The following is a 19,327-nucleotide window of genomic DNA, read 5'->3' as shown; positions in this document are numbered from 1 at the left end:
AGGTCACCTGTTGTGCTGTGTGTTGTTTTCAGATTCAGTTATTGCTTGCTATATTGCTTTTCTGCCTTGTGGGAGCTGAGCCAGCTTCCCTTCTGATTCAGAGAACTTCCAGCAACAAGATTCTGACTCATTCCTGCTTGGCTTCCAAGGACTGTTTTGCTACTAACTTTAGGCTCTTCATCTTTGCTAGTCAACTTCTAGTAGCTTTGCATCTTTGGGAAAAAATGGTGCATGGCTTTGTGGGCAGGAGATCCAGTTTTGTTAACTTCTGTATCTCTTGGTAAGTGAAGGAAGAGGCAGTAGTTTCCCTTTCATCTTCCAAACTGGCAGTTTCTCATAGCTCAGTATTCTACCTTCATAATCAGTAAAAAATTTACATCCAAATGTACATTGGAATTTTCCACTTGTGGGGAAAAATCTCTCATTATTCTAAACCACTTGCCTTCTGCCGTGGAGAATGCTAATAGAGGTGATTAGTTATTGCATTTGCAAGTTCAGTAGGATATGGATAATTTTATTTTATATGGTTTAGTACAGATTTTTGCTTATTGCTACCCTTCTGCTCCCCCAGAGACCCACAGCCCACCACCAGAACCCCAGTGCCTGCAGCTCATGGGGTCTAAGGGAGCCAGTTAAATTTGGTTGAAAATTGGCGAAACACAATGAAGTAATAGTCAAAGTCTTTCTGGATGACCAATTGATTAAATGGGAAATGACCACTTGTGTGTGAGGATAAACCATGTAGGAGGACCAGGGGAGTTTGTGATACACTGGAGTTAAGTCAGATGGAGAGCTGGAACCAGCATTGCATGGGTCACACAATCTCTTTGTATCAATTTCATGACTGAAATGAAGAAGTTGTTGTTGATTTCCAAAATTAGAGGTTTTTACAGAAAACTGCTAGATTTTAGTCACTTTCGACATCAATCTGTGTTTTAGTTGGGTTTTTTTGGTGTGTTTTTTTTTTTTTGTGGGTGTCATGGGTTTTCACTGGCCAGATGTTAATGCACCCATGAGTCTATGTTTTTCTTAGCAACTACTGTGGGATGTGATCAGGAACAGAGCAGAGCAGGCTCAAGACTTGAAAACAGAAGACAAAATCTTTATTACATTACATAAGAACAGAAATAGGAAAGAAAAAAACCAACACCTTAAACACACACACAAAAGAAAAACAGAAATGAAAACTTCCCAGAGCATTTCTTCTCCTCCCCCCCCCCCCCAATTTTCACCCCTTACACATTACCCTCCATGGACCAAAACCTTGGGTTTTAAATCAAACAATCACCACTCAAAAAACTAATCTTCAATTCAGCAAGGGAGAGAGGAGTCTTTCTCACACCACAGACTGCTCTTCAGAAAACACGGGTCCACCTTTTATGTGTTTCTGTGTCACCCGTGGCACCACCTGGCTGCCGTGGTGACACTCTCTTTTCCATGTCCATTGCTCTCACCACTGTCCATGGGCTAAAGCTGCATATAGGGCTCTTTTTAAGGATGCTTGCATGCTGGGCTCTCCCCATTTTTCCCCTGGGGCCAAGGGTTTCTTCTCTGAGGGCAGAGGGCACCACCACACTCTCTTCCTCTCTTCTCTGTTCGCTCCACTGCAGCAAGTCGAGCCGGCTACATCCACCCCAAAATGCAGTTTATGTTCAAAAGAGTCTCAAGTTCAGTCTATGGCTAACATTATGCAAGAAAAGTCTAGCTTAAAAAGCTACTCTTCTTCATACCTGCCCATCTGGGATTCTTTTTATCTTTCTTTTATCATCTCAGTCTCAAGCTGTCTCTCTCTTCTGAAGCCACTAGCTATGAGAGTTAATGTCTGGGAAAAGTTTCTTTCTGCCTCAGAAAGGGTTAACAGTTCTTGGCTCCCAGCAGGGAGCTGCAGGCTCAGGCACTCCCTGCTTGGGCAGCTCCCACTGGCAGCTGGACGTCTTCTCCCTGGGGGTTGGCTGGGGTGGGGGGGGAAGACACTGAAGGTACCTCCACAGTTTTCCACCCCTCCATCCTGGATGGGGCAGCTCAGCTCCAGTTCTGTCCATTCTCTTCCCCGCCCCGGGGCCCCAGCTTACTTCAGTTTGGCCGCGTGGTTCCCCTCAGCCCGGCCATGTGGCTCCCCTCCCCCACTCAGCATAAAGCTGGGCAGGGGAGAGGAGATATTTCCCTGCTGAAACCGGAACCCAAAAGAGGCAGACCCTCTGGCAGTCTCCGCTTTTAACCCCTTGTGTCCTCGGAGGCTTGTCTAACCTCTCAATGGCTACTCTACGTGCCAGCATAAAACCTGACCACTGATTGGTTTGCTCACAACTCCCTGAAAAGTTCACTTCCCCCTCAAACCCAGACAGTGGGGGTTTTTTTGGGGGGGGTGGTGGTTTTTTTGTTTTTTGGTTTTGGTTTGGTTTGGTTTGGTTTGGTTTTGGGTTTTTTTTGTGAATGAAATGTGGTTTGGTAGGCTGTTTCTGCTGAATGCAGTATAGTGACACAGTAAGTGGCTGATGCTTCAGAGTTGGACTTTTGTGGTAACTTTTGTTCTCAGTGATAGAATCTAATTACTTACACGGAAGAAGATTTCAGAACAGCTTCTGCATATCTGTGATTGGAAGGAAAGGAAGTATCTGTCCTGGAAAGAACAAGGGTGCAGTGAGTGCATGAACTCAGAGTGGGGAACTGGATGGCAGTTTCAAACAAGCTGTCAAAACAGGAATTGAGATTGGGAAGTACTTGAGTGACAGATTTTATAGGATTGCAGAGTCACCTAGAAACTCACAGTACTTTAAAATATTCATTCATTTGGCATTCCATGAACAATGTATGGAAAAATAGAGTTGGATGACCTGTTATTGAAATGCAGATGTCAAGAAAGAGAGAGGGGAAATACTGCAGGTGTGCAGGAGTGTGCTGTTATCAGTGTGACAAGGCATGTGAGAAGGATTTAGACAGGAATATAGCGGCTTCAGCTGAAATTTGGAGGTAGCACTCCTGTTCTTCTGAAAATTGTCATGAGGTTTCACCTTTTCTTTTAATCTGTCCCCTCTTGCTCTAAACAGTATGTTACTTCTGCAAGCTCTCTATTCCTCCTGGATCAGTGGCAAAGCCTGATGAGCAGTGTTTTGAATACTTGAGGCTGATTAGAAATACTTCCTTCCTGATCACATTTGTTTAGCCTCATGAGACTCATGAGACATGTTTGTTTACATTGTGCTAGGTTATGTAGGTGAAACATTACTGATTTTTAGTAGACATTTGGATAATCTATAAAGTTTCTTCCATCTCTTATTTCCCTTGCCATGCAGCTGCAACACAGCTCTTACCTCTTCCATTAAAACCATGTTATGAAGCTGATGTGCAGGATCAGGGAATCCCATAGCTTGAAGTGAGGGTATAGTGTTTGTTTTGTGATAGTGTAGCATCCTGCAGGCTATGCTGAAAGTTAGCTTGCCTGGCTGTTTGTTCTGTGCTGATGAGTTTGTTATATGTGAATGAAATGCTTCAATTGTGTTTAATTTTCTGCTGTAAATGTCAAGGATGCAATAATGAGAGAGAATAAAGCCTTTCTGTGTGCTGTGTATTGCACCTGTCTGGAGTCATTTTCCTGACATGTTAGAGAAGCCATCAGAGCCAACTCCCTCAACAAGGGAGGATGCAGTTGTACAGGTCAGTTAACCACCTATTGGGTTTTTATATGTACAGTGTGGCCTGGCAGCACACCACATTTATGTGACCTTTATGTCACTGAGCTTAGTCTGAAATGTGTGTAATTGACCCTGGATACATAAACATACTAAGCAGCTATATGGCGTCTCTGATTCCTTCCCAACATGCAGAAGCTGCTGCTGTGTGCCCTGGGATTTACTGGCAGCACTGCCCATGCATCTCGTTGCTGGTGTCCAGGGCTGTCTGTGACAGTGGGGACTAATGTGGTTTGCTGAAGTTGGTTCAGACACTGGTCTTCGTCAAATAATGCAGCAGAAAGCAGCTAATTCAGTCACTGGATTTTGTAGGCCACAAGAAGTTCCAGGTTGCTGGCCTATTTAGGTTGCTGCTTGCAGCTGTGTGCTGGAGCCAGCTACTTTTAAGTTGGCTTGTATGAGCAACCCTGCGTGTTTCTGTTTATCAGTTTCTGAGCAGAGGTATCAAAGTGTCTGAGTTTAGAAACCATCAGACTCTGTCTTGAGTTTTTTTGTTCAGCTTGAATGGTTTCCCAGAGTAAAATTTAAAAAGAAGGTCTTGGTCTTAACTCCATCTGGAATTGCTGTTCTTCCCAGTAAAGCCAAGTGATGGTGTGTTACTCACTATGGAGTTACTGGTATTGCACTAGGCTAAAGACCTGCCAATTCCTAAAGCACTTAAGTTGTATATCTGCTTGGGCAGTCTGATCTTCAGCTGAGTGGGAGGACCGGCAAATACATAGACCTCTTCCAGCTTTCCCTTGCTTTCCAATATTGAGTCTATAATTCTTTCAAAAAGGGAACCTGTCAGCAGCACCTAAGTAGTAGCGTTAGTGATGTGTGTGAAGCCTTCTGTCTCTAGATCTGTATCCTGATATGGCCTTAATTGCTTTCTACAGTGGGTTTCGGTGTTTGTGTTTGGAAACTGTTGCTTCTTGATCAATTGATGGATATTTAGACTGGCACTTCTCATACTAGTGCAGTGCTTATGATAAAAATTCTTGAAGAACCTTGCTTTAAGCTCCCAGACACTTTGTACTTCTTCATGGGGTTTATATCCACGTAGGAATGAACTTGCCAAGACAAATGCATGCAGTCATTGGCTGAAGCAGCTATTACCTGCTGCTATTGAACAGTTAGGAGAGGGTTAAGAAGAAAACCTCTTCGGAGCCACTAGATTTGCCCTGACTAAGATGAATGTCTAATTCACTCCCAGCGTCCTTACTGCTGCCAGTAATAAAAAGCTTGCTTCACATATTCACCCCACTGCAGACATTTCTCTTAAATTAAATATCAAGAGGACATATAATAGCACGATTCCACGCCAAGCCAATATTATCAGATTGATGTCAGCAGTGATAATAGAAGAAGGATAAGTTGATGAGATTTCATTTATTAAATAAAGTAAAGGGAATATGCAGTGATAGAAAGGATTTGGTAACTCTTGATGTCAAAATGCAGCAAGATCATGCTTATTCTGTCTTAACTTAAGGGATAGTAGAGAGAAGGATGCACTTTGTTTCATTTTAAGAAAACCTTCCTGTCTTTTCCAGACAGAGAACTGATTTAAAGCTCTCCATGAGAGGTGGAGAGGAGCTTCTGGAATCATGGATTTCGTGTGTATGTAGCCTTCCTGCCCATTGCACAGTGCCAAGGCAAAGGTTTATTTCCTCTCTGTGATAGTCACAGGAGGCACTGCTAATGAATTTTATTTGTAAATCCATCTTTTCCTTTTTCCAACCTGTCATCCTTTCTCCTTTCCTCTTTCTTTAAACAGATGAGAATTATTGATTTAATCTTTCATATTCTGTATGTTCTGCAGGTATTTATTCCCAAGGTATTGTCAGAGCTTGTCTTCAATGCTTCCATCTGCAGATACCGTGCTATCACCTCCCAGCCCAGCCTTTCTCTCCTGCCTTTTTCCTAGCTGCTGTAAATGAGCCTCTTACAACTGTTTTGATAATAGTTGTAGTGGTTGCAATATATTTTATTTTAGATAAAGGCCAACTGTCTACTTCATTTGGTAATGACATATGCTTAAAACTTTGACCCACTTTAGGAGAAAGTTGAGGGTCAAACCCTCAATGGCACATCAGGAGCAGTGTGGTCAGGTGTTCAGAAGATGAATTTTTCTAAAGACAAGTTAGTGCCAACAGCCTTGAGCTAGGCTGAGGGTAAGGGAGATAGTTGATGAAAGTCCACCTCCTTTGGAACTCAACTCACAATGTCATTGCGTTCTACAGATGTGTTTGTAGTCAGACACTGCTGATTTAATTCCTTTTTGTCTCAGATATGTACAAGGAAAGGCAGATACCTGTAAGGTGCAGCTGTTGTGTGTGTATAGTTCCCCCTGTGTGGAAATGTTGCAACCTGAAGCTGAGACTGAATGTGAGCAGGAGAATGGCATTGATTCAGACTGGGCAGGCATTGTGATTGCTGCACAAGGAGGAAAGCATCTCAGGCAACTGCTCACCAGAGCACTTCAGGTACCTCTTTCCAGTCCAGATGGGTACCAGAACTAATCTGCTGGATGTGGATAACTTGTGTACTCCCAGATTCTGCAGTAAGTTGTATTGATAATTACCTAAACCAACTTTGCTATTTGTTGATTAGCATCTCTAAATCTGTTTTGAGAAGCTGGTGCAATTGATGCATAACCACAGCTTGAGGTTTTATTTTGTAGAAATAAAGGAAAATAATCTTGTTATAATTTTGGGTACACGGTACCAAGTAAATCCTCCCAATGTTGTGGGAAGTGGTGTGTAGGAATGATGGTTTAAATACTTACTGGGCAATGCATACTGGTCTGTGCTGATTGATCCCCTGCCTCTGGTTGGCTTTAGGCAACAATTCTCTTTTTTGTGGCTTCTTGCTTACCACTGTGTGGCTTTTAAATAGTCGTGTGGGCTGAGCACCAAGGGGTCTGTTAAGGAAGATGGCAACAGACTTTGCAGCACTGTCTGAGCCCACAGGTGGGTCCTAACTTCATATTTATTCTAGGCAGTGAAGATTGATACCGTAGGAAGGACAGTGATCTAAAGCAAAAACAATTCCTGTAGCTGTCCCTGCTGACAATGGCAACCTCTAAATATTTCTGAGATGTTTTGTGGAATTGCATTTTATTGAAATGGTATGCTCTGGCTCACCCCTGGAAAGTGTATAGTTTATCCTAAGTCTGTAATCTCCCTGCAGTATCGTGTGTCTGTAACCCCATTGGCCGAAGAATCTATCCGCGCACATTTCGAAACTCCCTGTTAAGAGTGCAGGGAAAAGCAGGCTCGCTCTCTCTCTTTGCCCTGGAAGCCTCCGGAGGCTCCGCTCCTCTCCCCTTCTCCTTCTCCTTCAGTAACCATGTTGCCTTCTCTCTCTTTGCCCTGGAAGCCTCCGGAGGCTCCGCTCCTCTCCCCTTCTCCTTCTCCTTCAGTAACCATGTTGCCTTCCTGGAGTCGAACTCCAAATAAATCCTCATCTCATCAGCACCTCACCAGCCGTCTGGAGTCTCCTTGCCTGCCTGCATGCAAATACCAACGAACCTAGAGCCCGGGGGGCTCCTGGGAAACCCTCCCCGGGGACCCCCCCTAAATCTAAATTACAACAATGTTTGTACCGTGTTGTTCAGTTCAGATGAATACAAACTGGTTCGTGGTATGCTGTACCTTTTAGCTCTTCCAGATTTCTGTATGAAAATTACAAAATGCCCTTCAGTTTAACATCACTAAGTTTAAAAAAACTAATTTTGAAAGTCTTAACTTTTTCAATGAATTGAAGGATTTGGTGGTATTTCCTGACCTGGTATTGTTTGGTATCATTTCCACAGTCTCACTGATTTGATTAGAGTGATATTAAAGTTAGTGACGAAGCAAAATGCCAACATTATGAGTTTCTGAAGCTCTCTCTGGGTTCTTTTCTATCCCAAAATTTGAAGATTTTTTTTTTAGAATATGGATTTTCTAGGCTTTAAAAGTGATTTGCTGTATAACATAGAAATTAGAAATGAACACTAGCCCTTAGGGACTGTGCACGGAGTAAGTTTCTTCTACAAGCTGTAAGATTAGTGAAGAGGTAGAAAAAGAAGTCTGTATAGTATCTTTGTTGGTTTCTGATACAAATCTCAGTGTTGCAGAGTGTGGCTGTCATACTGATAAATTCCTCCTCTGTCTATGTATGTTGGCAGTAAGACTGAGGACTGAGGAAGTATCAGTTAGAGTATATCTCAACCAAATTATTGTGAGAGTGCACACAGGTTGCTGATATGGAAAAGACAAAATTGTTCTTCTTTCGTTCCTTCCACTTCTTTCCTGAGCACCTTACGCAGATGTGCATGATTTGGTAACACATATCTGAGCTTTCCAAAAGCTTAGAAGATCTTAGTTTAAGATTTCCTGTTTCTTAGAAATCTGTTCCTGAGAGACTGTGACGTGCCCAGGGACAGGTCATATTTTCCCTCTCTCTGCCTTGCTATGAAGCCCTTTTGCTGAATGAGTGCCTGTTGTTACTGTGGAAATGAATACATCATGGCATGGCATTAACATCTCCTGTAGCATCAAGTGCTTTGGAAGGAAGAGGTGTGTTTGATATTTGGGCACAGATCTCTAAGCATACTGGGGCACGAAATGCAAGGAATTAAATGGACTTATGGTTTAGGAGATGACATCTGACAACTGCTACACCTAAGCATATGTTCTCTTATTCTCTGGTAAAACATACCAGGGCCATGGTGCTGCGAATGCCTGCAATTTGTGTCTGCCTGTCTGTGCAGCTGATGTCACTGTCATTACTGTGTTTGTGCCATTGTTGCTGAGATTGTTTTACAACGACCTTCCCCTTTATTGGTACTGTTGCTGATGATGTGCCATATGTACACATGCACATTAGAGTAAAAGAACATCATCCTTAATTGTTTTTGGGTAGCTGTCAATGCCATTTACAGAGTATGAGTACTAATTTCTGCAGAAATAGAAAGAAACAGATATCTGGTCTTGCTATTATTCTGGGTTTTTTTTCTAGTCACTAGGAGAATTGCAGTGCTTCCAACCATGCTGGATTTCTTGTAGTGTTTAAATAGATGAGAATTCAATAGATGGAGGTGGCTTATTCAACAAGTCTGTTCAGTTCCTTGTCAGACTGTTACAGATCTAGTGCAGGCCCAGCCAGGATTCTTGAGTTCTGCCAAAGATTTCCAGTGTGAGTTGAGAAAATCATTGAAACTCTTGGACCTGGGGATTTTTTTTCCTTCTGACTGCAGAGGAGAGATGATGTTTTATATAAGGGTGAAACAGCCTTCTACCACCTAAAAAAGATCGTGTTCCTTCTTTCTGTGAAGTACCTTGGATTTTTCAACTGAAAGACACTGTTGGTCATTTGACCCACTTCGGTGGTTGCTGCTCCCACCAGTTTCTCTATTAGGACTACATGACTCCAGCATAAAATTAGTGTGTGTGTTGCTGACAAAGTGGTAGTAAGTGGTTGAAAACTCCCCTTCACACATCATTCTGTGCTTGTTTTCCCTACAGGAGGAGGAATGCTGATCCTATCTGTGTAAACCTGCAGTCTGAAATTCTGAAGTGCTACCGTGAAAACAAACGTCAAGTGCTCAATTGCTCGGAGCTGGCGAAGGAGTATCAGCGCTGTGTTAGTGCAGCTCAGAAGGTAACAAAGCTTCTGTGTTGTACTGGCTGGCTTTGCTGTCTTGTTTTGCATGATGCTTTCTTCTAAGAAGTGTTTTTGAGAGCTGTGGTATCTGTTAGTTAAAATGCAATCTTCACAGGAGACATATCTTCCTTGGGATCCATTTTCTCACATTCATTCCGTATTTCCCAGTCACACTGTGATACATCCCAATTTCATTCCTGTCAGTGGGTCCTGTTGTACTGAGCTGCCACCAAAACAGTAAAACCAATACTCCCAGGTTTCGAATTCAATCCATGATTTTCCCTAGTCTTACCTTCTTGGATGCTGTATACTTCAAACAGTAAGTAAATCCATTCTGGCGATGTCTGCAATGTTTTCAACAGGCTCTAAACATCTCCTATTGTGGGACTTTGCAGTTCAAGGTCTTGCTTCTTTTCATGGCTGGATGGGGAAAGGTTCTGTACTGGGCAAAACTACTGTCTGTTAAGAAAATTCCACACTCCTAAAAACTCTTTATCTTGTGTGGGAGGCCAGGAAGCCTTATGACTCTTCCTTCTGAGATGCAGAGTCCCAGTAGGTTCTGTTGATGCCTTAGGACAGTGGCTGCTCAGTACCTTGGAAGAATTTCTGGCTATTGAAACAAGTGAAGGGGAAAAGAAAATGAAGTATTTGGACATTACAACTAGGGTATGGTCCTGGGCCATGTGAGAATTCAGTGGGTCAGGTGTCCCTCAAGGGCAGACTTTCCTGTTTTGTTTTTTGGGGTTTTTTTGACAGTAGAAAATTCTCCAGAAGGTGCTGAGAGTATAGTAAAGTGGATGTAGGGAAAGAATGGTAATAGAAAATTGAGACTTCTCTCTTGGGATTACTAAAGCAAAGGGTGGGGGAGAGGTGGATATTTCACAGAAGCAGTCTTGCTCTGCATTAGCATTGTGAGGGGAAGCTGTATGCCTGATCTAAGTATAACATGAAACAAGCTGCCAGCCAGCTCTCGGAAGAAGCCCGACAGAAGGAGATGGGAAAATTGTCAGGATATATTAGACCAAATGTTGTTGCTAGTCCTAGTGGAATTTTTTTCCTTCCTGTTTACAAAGAAGGTCTTTGTATGTCTGCAAATGAGCAAGGTTAAAGCTGCCAGGGAAAGGGCTTTTCTCTGATATCTCTAAAGTCCCCAGCTCCCAAAACATGTGGTTTCTTTTTCTTCCTCAGCTCTAAAGAAAAGTGGTGCCTGTGCTGCTGCTGCACAATCCGTGCCCCTGGTTGCTGTGTGCAGAGCATTGGTGCATCTATTGCCAGCCTTTGTTATCCTCCTTGCCTTCTCTAAATCAGGCGGCTTGTAGCCTTTTCAGTAGAGTATATCTTTAGCAAATGCATTTACCAATACATCTTTATTGCATGCAGTGCGAGTGGAATATGATTACCAAAGTAGACAGATTGCATTAAACTTCAGCATATTTGCAAGCTGCGTCTCCAACCCGCCTGAGAAAGGGGCTGGGATGCTGCCAGCCCCAGCCCAACATTATTAAAGAGTAAATTGGAAGCTAAATGACTGGTAACAGCAGAGGGCAGTGAAAGATCTAATAACTTGGATCTTTTTTTGATTTGGTGGAAGTTTTGGTAGGTTTTCTTTATAAACCAAAAACTGGGGGTTGTCTGGTTGTGTGTGTTCCCAGAGTCTTCAATAAAATTCAGGATTTTTTTCCCCACTATTATTAGAAACTACCTGGAAGGAGAAATGCATAGGACATTAATTTGTTACGGATGATGACAATGTGGCGGAAGATCTTACTGTTTTAAGACGGGGCTTGAGAGACTAAGGACTAGGTAACTAACACCTTGCAGCTAGAGAAAGGCACCAGAGGGTTCTGCAAGTACAAATTCAAATACAAATTTTGTAAGGTACTATGTCTTCTGTAGTTTTCTTTTGTCCCAGGACAGCTCAAGCCCTGACAATTTGCCTCACTACTCTTACTGACTCTTCTGACTCCTGAGATACATGCAGCAATCACAAGCTATTGTTTTATGATATAGGATTTAAACTCCCTCCTCCCTTCCCCTTTTTAAGCTGTTATTTTTCTTTAAGTTTAAATTAGCATCTTATACCAAATGGCTTTGTCTCGCGCATTCCTCTTTCAGGAAATTCAGGTTGGAGGAATGTGGCAAAGAAAGGCCAGAATCTCTTAATTTCTGGGATACTTTTTACATTTTTTTTTAAACACAGTTTGTTTTCCAGGCCTGGAGGAAATGTAATCAAAGCTGGATGTGTGACCAGCTCACTGGCATGGTGGTGATTTGTTCTTCTGCTTTTTACTGAAGATTTTGTAAGGCTTGCTGAATATTTTTTAATGAGGCATCTGGTTCTCTGCAAGTTTCTTTTGATGGCTGGTAAAAATGACTCGAGGGTATGGTATACATTAGACTCAGAGAAAGCAAGCTCTAGATTTCTACACTGCAAATTACAGCTTATAGTGGATGAGAATAATTCTTTGCCTCTTCTGCCCTACTGTGTTTGAGACCTTTCCTTTGGACACCCATTTCCCTTTGCCTGTTGTGCACATTTCTGAGCCGGGAGCTGAGATACACCCTCAGTTATTTATGCCCCATGAACAAATATATCAGATAATCATTCAATGAGTTTTAAAATTTATTTTCTACTGGTTTACTGTACACCCCTTCTTCTTGGAACAGGTTACTTTATTGTGGTGCATGACAGAGATATGGCTATTGTTACCTGTTTTATATATTTTCTGGCTATTGGGCCCTCTCTTGTAGTCAAGAGAGAGAAATAGGCATATGTAGAGTATGATGCATCTGATTCTAAAAAGGAATCTGAAACAGGCCAGCTGAATTGCCAGCCTGAGTATGATGAGTATTTCCCTCTGCCTCTTGGTAGGCACATAGACTACAAAGTTGGTGCTTGTTCTGGGATACTCATGGTTATGGGAGCAGGATCCTGCTCTGGTTGTACACCTTTGTAGCCAGTGTGCTTTCAACTTACCTTGCCTAACCTGCTCATGAGCTTTTCCATTTACACCATCCTGATTTGAGTTTTGGTTGTGTCACCATTGATTCAGTGCAGCAGCATCAGCCTCTTTAGGCACTGGGTTCCTTGCTGCATCCCATGCTTTGCTGATGTGGAGGTTCTCTGACTTTAGGGGGTGTTACTCTGATAGCTCCTGTTTAATTTACGAGTGTTTTATCTTTTCTGGTGGTCTGTTTCCATGGCTCTGCAGAACTTGAGCTACAGCATAAAAATCACTGGCTTTAAATCTAATAAAAGCAGGGATAATGGGACAGCTGTAGGAGGGGCAGTTCCCATTGTGTCTTTCAAAATTGCCTGTAGTTTATTGACCGCAAGTTTCACCAAGAACTATTGCTGCCATTAGATAATGAGAATTGAAAATTGCTGCTGCTGTTTCCCCAAAGTTCTATCTTGTCCCAGTGAGAAGGGGGTGTGGAAGGAAAAAGAAAGTGGGCAGTGGTCATTTCTCAGTTTGGGTCTAGATGGAAGGGGAAAAGAAATCATTTTGTTTTAAAAGTCTGAGTCCTGTTAGTGAATTCCTTCCCTCCCCCATGCAAATATGCACTCACATGCAGGCTTTTCAGAGTGTGACCGATTCTGCTGCCCTTGCGTTCTGTTCACACCAATAGGCAAATCTGAAATGAAGGCGAATTTTAGTTGGATACTTTGTTACATAATTGGTGGTTGTACGAGGGAATCCCCAACCAGCTGCCACTTGGAAAATGAGGTCTCCAGTGACCATATATTAATGTGATTTGAGATTTCAAACAGAACCTGCTTCTTCCAACTGTGTGCAGAAAAATGTCTATTAGTGAAGAGCATGGATCCCTTCTTTTCAGGGGTTTCCTTACTGTCTCTAGGTGCCTGTCTTTCACAGAAGGACCAAGGTGGAATTTTTGCACGCCAGCTCCTGGCCAAACCAAGTTGTCAGGAGCAGTGTACTCAGACATGTGTGTTCCCTTGTCAGTAGGAGCTGTATACATTAGCTAGGAGCCATTCATAATCCTGCACTCTTCCTGTTCTGTGTTCAACTTCTCACAAATCTCCTATTTATAACAGACAAAGGTAAACCTACTTCTGTCAAGGCTTTAGGGCTTGTTATGTAAGGAAATGACAATGCAATAAACTGGTGAGTTTCTCTGTCTATGAACATGAACATTCAGGGTTTGTAATGAAAGTGCAGGAAAAATTCACACACATTTGCTGTGAATCACTTTGCTGTGTACAAACAAGCCCTTGCTAAATACTGATTGACTGAATTCCAGTGAAGGGAGACTTTTAACATAACCTTGAGTCCATCTGTATTCTGCTTAGCTCTTGACTATAATAAAAACGAATGTGGTCAATTTATTGCATTTAGATTTCCAAGTGATCTCTGTGAAAACCCGGTTCCCTTTTGGGACACAAAGCAAAGCATTACAACTCTGCTGGAAGTTTGTCTCTAATTTGTGAGCAAGGACTTAGGTTGCTGAGAGGATGCTGCAGGTGTTTCTGCAGTGTCCCATCCTGTTGGAGCAATTTTGCTCAAGCACTTTTGATCCTGCTGAAGCGTGGCCTGCTGGGGGCTTTCATTTCTGCGATTTGGATCTCTCTCTGCTTAAAAGAAACAAAGCTGGATGCCGTGGGCTGCACTGCAGGTATCCGATCATTCTGGATCATCAGGCTTTTGGTAAAGTGTTGTTTCCATTCTGGTGGATTTCAGAGTGCTTTATGGATTGGTTGTGTACTTACTGGGATAGAGAGGAGTAGTCAGTGTGTGTGACTGGAGAAAGAACATTTGGAACAGGTATAGCAAGGTCTATATCTGTACTTGAGAAATGCCAGGATTTCTCCTGCCCCCTGGGATTCTGGAGAGGCAGATCTTGGCTGTTGAAGCCTCATTGAGGAGTTCTAACACATGGTGTACTACTTGAAATACAATATATCTAACTTGAAAGGCTTTAGGGTTGTTTGAGCTTTCCAGAATTCAGGTTTGTAGTTTCAGATAAATCTGTGTTTCCTGTGTGGAGAATGCTGTACCCAGCCATCCTCAGCCAGGTATACATACAGCTGTCCTGCCGACCTGTCAGTAGATCCTGGCTCAAAGCAAACATATCTGTAAAGGGTTTGTCTTGCATTCTCTATTATCGCCGCGGGGCCTGACCAGAGTGAGACTCAGGACACTGATCTGGGTTCATCGGGCAGAGCAGGGCAGGAAGACCACTTTATTTACAAAAACCCACTCATACCTTTGCTATGAGGCCAGTGGATTGGAGGATGGAATTTCACCTCTCAGTCCACACTGGTCAAGCCAACTGTCAATCACCTTTCTCCTCCCACCTAGAAATATGTAAACAATGAAAGACAGTTAGCAAAGCATGGCCAGTGTTTACATTAACGAGCGCAAGAAACTGCACGTCTCTCCTTCAACATGAACGCTCGGCAAACCAGGACAAAAACCTCATGGCAACACTCTATAAAGGAAATTCTCTATTTTTAAAAATCTTTCTCTCTTTCAACCTTTATTTGTGCAAATGCTGTGGTGATAACACTATCAGAGGAGTTTATGGCTTGATAAATGGCCCCCACAAGGGAGTTGGGGGAGACCTGCAAGCTGCAGGCAGCTGTTGTTTGTTTAATCGTAAACACAGAGGAGCAGTGGATTAACTGTACCCAGGCATACCCTGACCTGATATTTGCAAAGGTGAAGAGGATCCATATTTTTCTTCTAATTATGAAAGATGGAAACAGTTATTGTTTTGATTTTCAAGGCAGCAGTTGTAGGTTCTGACGAGTCTTGGGTCTATACATAACACTTCATATGCTCAGGAGTTCACTGGTGGATAAACTAAAAATATAGAGCTGCCTGAAAGGACATAAACTACCATCTTAATATATGAGGCATGTTCTAGAGTAAATGCTGGCCTACTTCAAATGGAAGTGTTTGCTGCCTGTACCTGGTATTTATGAAACTGGAGGCATAAGTTCTTTATTTACTCTGTGTCTCAGCACTTCTTGAAACTCTGATTTTCCCCACAGCCTGGTGTGTTGTTAGCACTTATTAACCTACATGAACAAATTCTTCTCTCTCTCTGCTCTTTGTAGTCTCTGTAAAGCCCAAGCCTCCTCAAGTTTATAATTTGTGAAGAAAATAAGCAGAAATAAGTTTGAAACTCACTTGGCTGTGCTTCAGGGCTCCTCTTTCAGTGATACTTAGTCCATATTCTGCATCATGGTTACCTCTGAAGTTCTTGTATCCATTGCCTGATCTGGAAGGAGGACTTCTGACTGCATTTCTCTTCTCATAAACAGTCTATTTTCTGAGAGTTCGACACCCAAGTCCCTGTACATTTATTTTTTGTTTTTTGTTTGTTTGGGGGTGTTGACATAGTTACAATGAGGCACAATTGCTTTTGAGTCTAATGTCTCGCTTGATGGTTCCGATTTCAGACATATTTACAGGTAAAGTTAATCTAAATACATATGTTTTACAGATGATTTTGAAAGCAACTTCTGTAAGAGAGGGAAAGAAATCAGTATGACATTACAATTTCTGAAGTTGAATTATTTGACATTTTGCTACTTCTAAAATGTGGTCTTGCTACAGTTCTTGCTTTAAAACCTTGTTCACCTGTCAGTGTTTAAAAACAGTCTAAAAATTTTTTGCAATAAAATACTATAAGAGTTAGCTGGTCAGGAATGAGACAGCTGACCTGATGCTCTAATGAGGTCTTTGAGTGGGTGTATCTGAAAAGTCTCATTAGACATCAAAATTTCACTCTTGGTATTCACTCTCTTCCTTTTTAGGCTTAAATTAGTGGTACTACATCGATCAAACGTTTCTTTAGTTTTGTGCTCTCTGTATGGTGTGTTAGGCAGCATTTTCCTGAGAACTGTAGCTTGTATTTAGTCAGGCTTATCTAGTATGGAAAATAGTTGCTTGGGAATAAGAGACCATTGTGATACATCTGGCTGTTTCAAAGCCAGGTTCTTTCACAAAAGATTCATAGCACTGTTGGCAAATGGGAAGTCGAACTTCTTACTCAGATTAATTCCAGGAGACGGATGACCAAGCAGTCTTGGACAGAAAAAAGTTTATTTCCATTTTTTAAACTATGTGTTTTGCTGCTGAAGTTAGATTGAAACAGATCCACATAAATTGCTGTCAATAGCAACTGCTGGTTAGAAGCACAAGGTCAGTGGTCAAGTGCGTTCAGACTCCCGGGAAGTTCCAAAGTAGCTCTGACTTCCATAACTTCCATACTAATATTAGATCCATCTTCTGACGGCTTGGCTATAACTTGGGAAATTTTATCAGTGATGCCAAAGCCTTCATGACAAACTGGGGAAACCAAAGATTTGTTATGCTCTTTGTTGGTCATAGTCTGCACAGGATGGTTTCCTGCTGTGTGCAGTTTGCAGTCTCACACACCATCCATCAGGTATTTTTTTTGCAGGTTTTGGGGCTGAATACTTTGAGGACTAGTGGGATTTAAAGCCCTCACCACTCAGCTGAATGTGTCTGTGTGGGCAATGTATGGGGGTTGGTTATTATGGTAGCAGTGGTCCCATTCCACTGGAAGAATTGCTCCAAAGCAAGCAAGGCTGCTCCAAGCAGCCCTTCTTTGGAAGGCAATGAATGACGAATGAGCCCTCCTATTAGTGGGAAACCAGTCCTTTTCTCTTCAGAACTGTGGCACACTGGGGGAGGAGATTTGCAGAAGTTGTCCTGATGCTGCTTGCTAATGTTTGTTCTCTCCACAGAGCCTCCTTGCCCAAGGCTGTAGAGCATTTATCTGTTGCAATATCCAAACTTCGAGGGAAGGTTTCTTTCTGCATCATGCCTGTAGTAATTGTGATTTTCACCCCTCTGTGACACTGTCTGTCTGCACAACAGGCCTCCTTGTCTGGAGATACTTCCTGACATATTTGTGATGCTTCCAAAACAATTGAAAGCTTTCAGTCCTAGCTAAACCTTTGCAAGCCAATTGAAAAAACCTTTCTGGAAACCAGTCCTTCAAATACAGGAACAAGACATGTTGAAGACAGTGTGTTACAGTGATCTGAATGCAGTGTTAGAGTTAGCTCTGCTGCTGATACTTCCATCTCTGGCAAGAGACATTCTTCTGGTTACACCTTTTTTGGTTAGAGGCCTTTACTGGGGGCCTTTAAGCATTGGTGAAGGGCTCTTAGAGACCTCTGCAGTCACAGAAGCTGTCCAGAAAGACAACACTTGTTATAATTAAAGTTTGTTACCTTTGCAATGCGAGGGAAGCAGGAAGAGAAACCTTGAGTTAGGATGGTGCTGCAATGTCTGGTGTACCTTGTTTCTGAAGCTGGAGAAATGCTGCTCTACTGTGTTGAGCCTGAGTGTGCATGCAGAAATGCAGACAAAATTATTTTGACAATGTGTTCGCTCCTTGTCCCTGCTGAATGGCTCTTTGTCTAGTATAAATAGATTTCCGGATCAGCCAACCTCCACCTCTGAATTAGTCTAATAAGGCATGTTACATAGGGTTTAAAGGTCATTTTGCAAGCAGCTGGCTTCCTGCACATATTAGGGGGAATGATTTCTTAAATAATGGTATTGGAAAGCTATTGATTTAACTTTTAAAATACCTGTATGCTATAAAATTTCAGCTCTTCTGCCTCTGTCCTTCAAGCACTCTGCTTGCCCTCTGCCTGCTCATCCTTCTGTCATTTCTGATTACCTCTGCCCATCTGCCTCTGCATTCTGTCCCCTAAGGTTTATCACTCCATGTTTGCTGCCCACAAGGACTTGGCTTATATTTCTGAGGAGCTCATCTCTTGGGTTACTTCTCTGAGCTGTGGAACAGAAAGCTCAGGGTTCCTTGGTTTGGGCTGTTAATAAAACACCATTACACTGTTCTTTTATTGGGGTACTGGGAGCTCTCAACAGTCACCACTACACTGGTAGCATTTTTGTGTCCCAGCAGATACCTAGTTCCCTCCTCAGGATTTAATATTGGTGAAAGAAGATTATAATTTATTTTTTAAGTCCTGAACTGGTTGTGTACATTGATTATTCCAGTTTCCTCTCTGTGCAGTGTGTACTTCAACCCCAACCTCATCCAAGTGTTTCATATGAAAATGGAGGATGTTTTTATTCATTTGCTTGTCCCCTGGATTCTTCTTTGAGTTTGCTGATGAGGGTGATTTTAAATGTTCTAATGACTTGTAAAGTATGGACACTGTCTTAAAAACTGAAGGGAGCACCCACATGCCCAGATCATGCAAGCCTTTGGCAGGTGGCAGTGTTCTTCCGCCAGGTGTACCTGGTACCCTTCCCATTACAGTTACTGGTATACGTACAGACTCATAGATCTTCAAATGTTCTTTCTGCATGTTTGAAGTTTTGTTCACAATATGTATCTTAAGAAAATCAGATGATTGGAAAAAGAACAAGCTTAAAATTTAGGGATATGGTAGCAGCTCCAACATTTTTTTCTTCTTGCATTCAGACCAAACTGCTGTGAAACTTTTACATTTGTCCTATTTTCTGAAGGATGTTTCCTTCTTGCAGTTGTTCTGAGTTTATTCTGGTTTTAGTACCATGCAGTGCCCTGACACAGCTACTGAAGTAGTACTGTGCAACAGTTCATTTTTTGTCTAGGACGCACCTTTCTTCTTTAGATGTTATAGTAAAAGCACCTCCTTTCTGTACTTGAAGTTTTTCCTCTGTAGAACTCTCCTGACTGTCATGCAAATAGGAGAGTGATACAGGACTGTCTTGGTTTGGAAAGACAGGTATCTGTCAGGGAAAAACTGGAGTTTCCCTTGGAATGGAGAACGTAAAAACCCTTCCCTCTAGATTATTATAATTTTGCAATTAGGAGCTTTCAGGCAAAAAATAGGAGTAACAGTTCTTTACTAGGAATATTTAAGAACTGCAAATGCAGTAATACAAAAAAAAGCCAAGCGAGCAAGCAAACAAAAGTCCTAGAAAACCCTGATGGAGTCAGGAATATGACCTGACACCCTGTCGGCCAGGGTGTTGGAAGCAGTC

The 19,327-nt window shown here is 42.2% G+C and overlaps 1 protein-coding gene and 1 long non-coding RNA gene across 3 annotated transcripts in view; one reads left to right on the top strand and one right to left on the bottom strand.

Moving 5' to 3' along the window:
- Nucleotides 1–19,327, top strand: part of CHCHD6 (coiled-coil-helix-coiled-coil-helix domain containing 6) — a 114,682-nt gene that overhangs the window by 67,651 nt on the left and 27,704 nt on the right. The window contains exon 7 of the mRNA XM_063412067.1: nucleotides 9,182–9,317. Coding sequence (XP_063268137.1) covers nucleotides 9,182–9,317 — 136 coding nt within the window. The remainder of the gene's footprint in view (nucleotides 1–9,181; nucleotides 9,318–19,327) is intronic.
- On the bottom strand, nucleotides 1,236–15,734 carry LOC134558324 (uncharacterized). Of its 2 annotated transcripts, XR_010082332.1 has the most exons (5): nucleotides 15,479–15,734; nucleotides 14,550–14,640; nucleotides 12,891–12,956; nucleotides 2,558–2,620; nucleotides 1,236–1,952 (listed from the first exon to the last, which is right to left on the bottom strand). It is a non-coding gene; the product is annotated as an uncharacterized LOC134558324 (long non-coding RNA). The 2 variants fall into 2 exon arrangements; XR_010082331.1 differs by having other exon boundaries at nucleotides 1,236–2,620.

Source organism: Prinia subflava, chromosome 14 (genome assembly GCF_021018805.1).
Source record: "Prinia subflava isolate CZ2003 ecotype Zambia chromosome 14, Cam_Psub_1.2, whole genome shotgun sequence".
NCBI classification, from domain to species: domain Eukaryota; kingdom Metazoa; phylum Chordata; class Aves; order Passeriformes; family Cisticolidae; genus Prinia; species Prinia subflava.
Note: the sequence above shows the minus strand (reverse complement) of the source record. Positions and strands in the feature narration are given on the sequence as shown.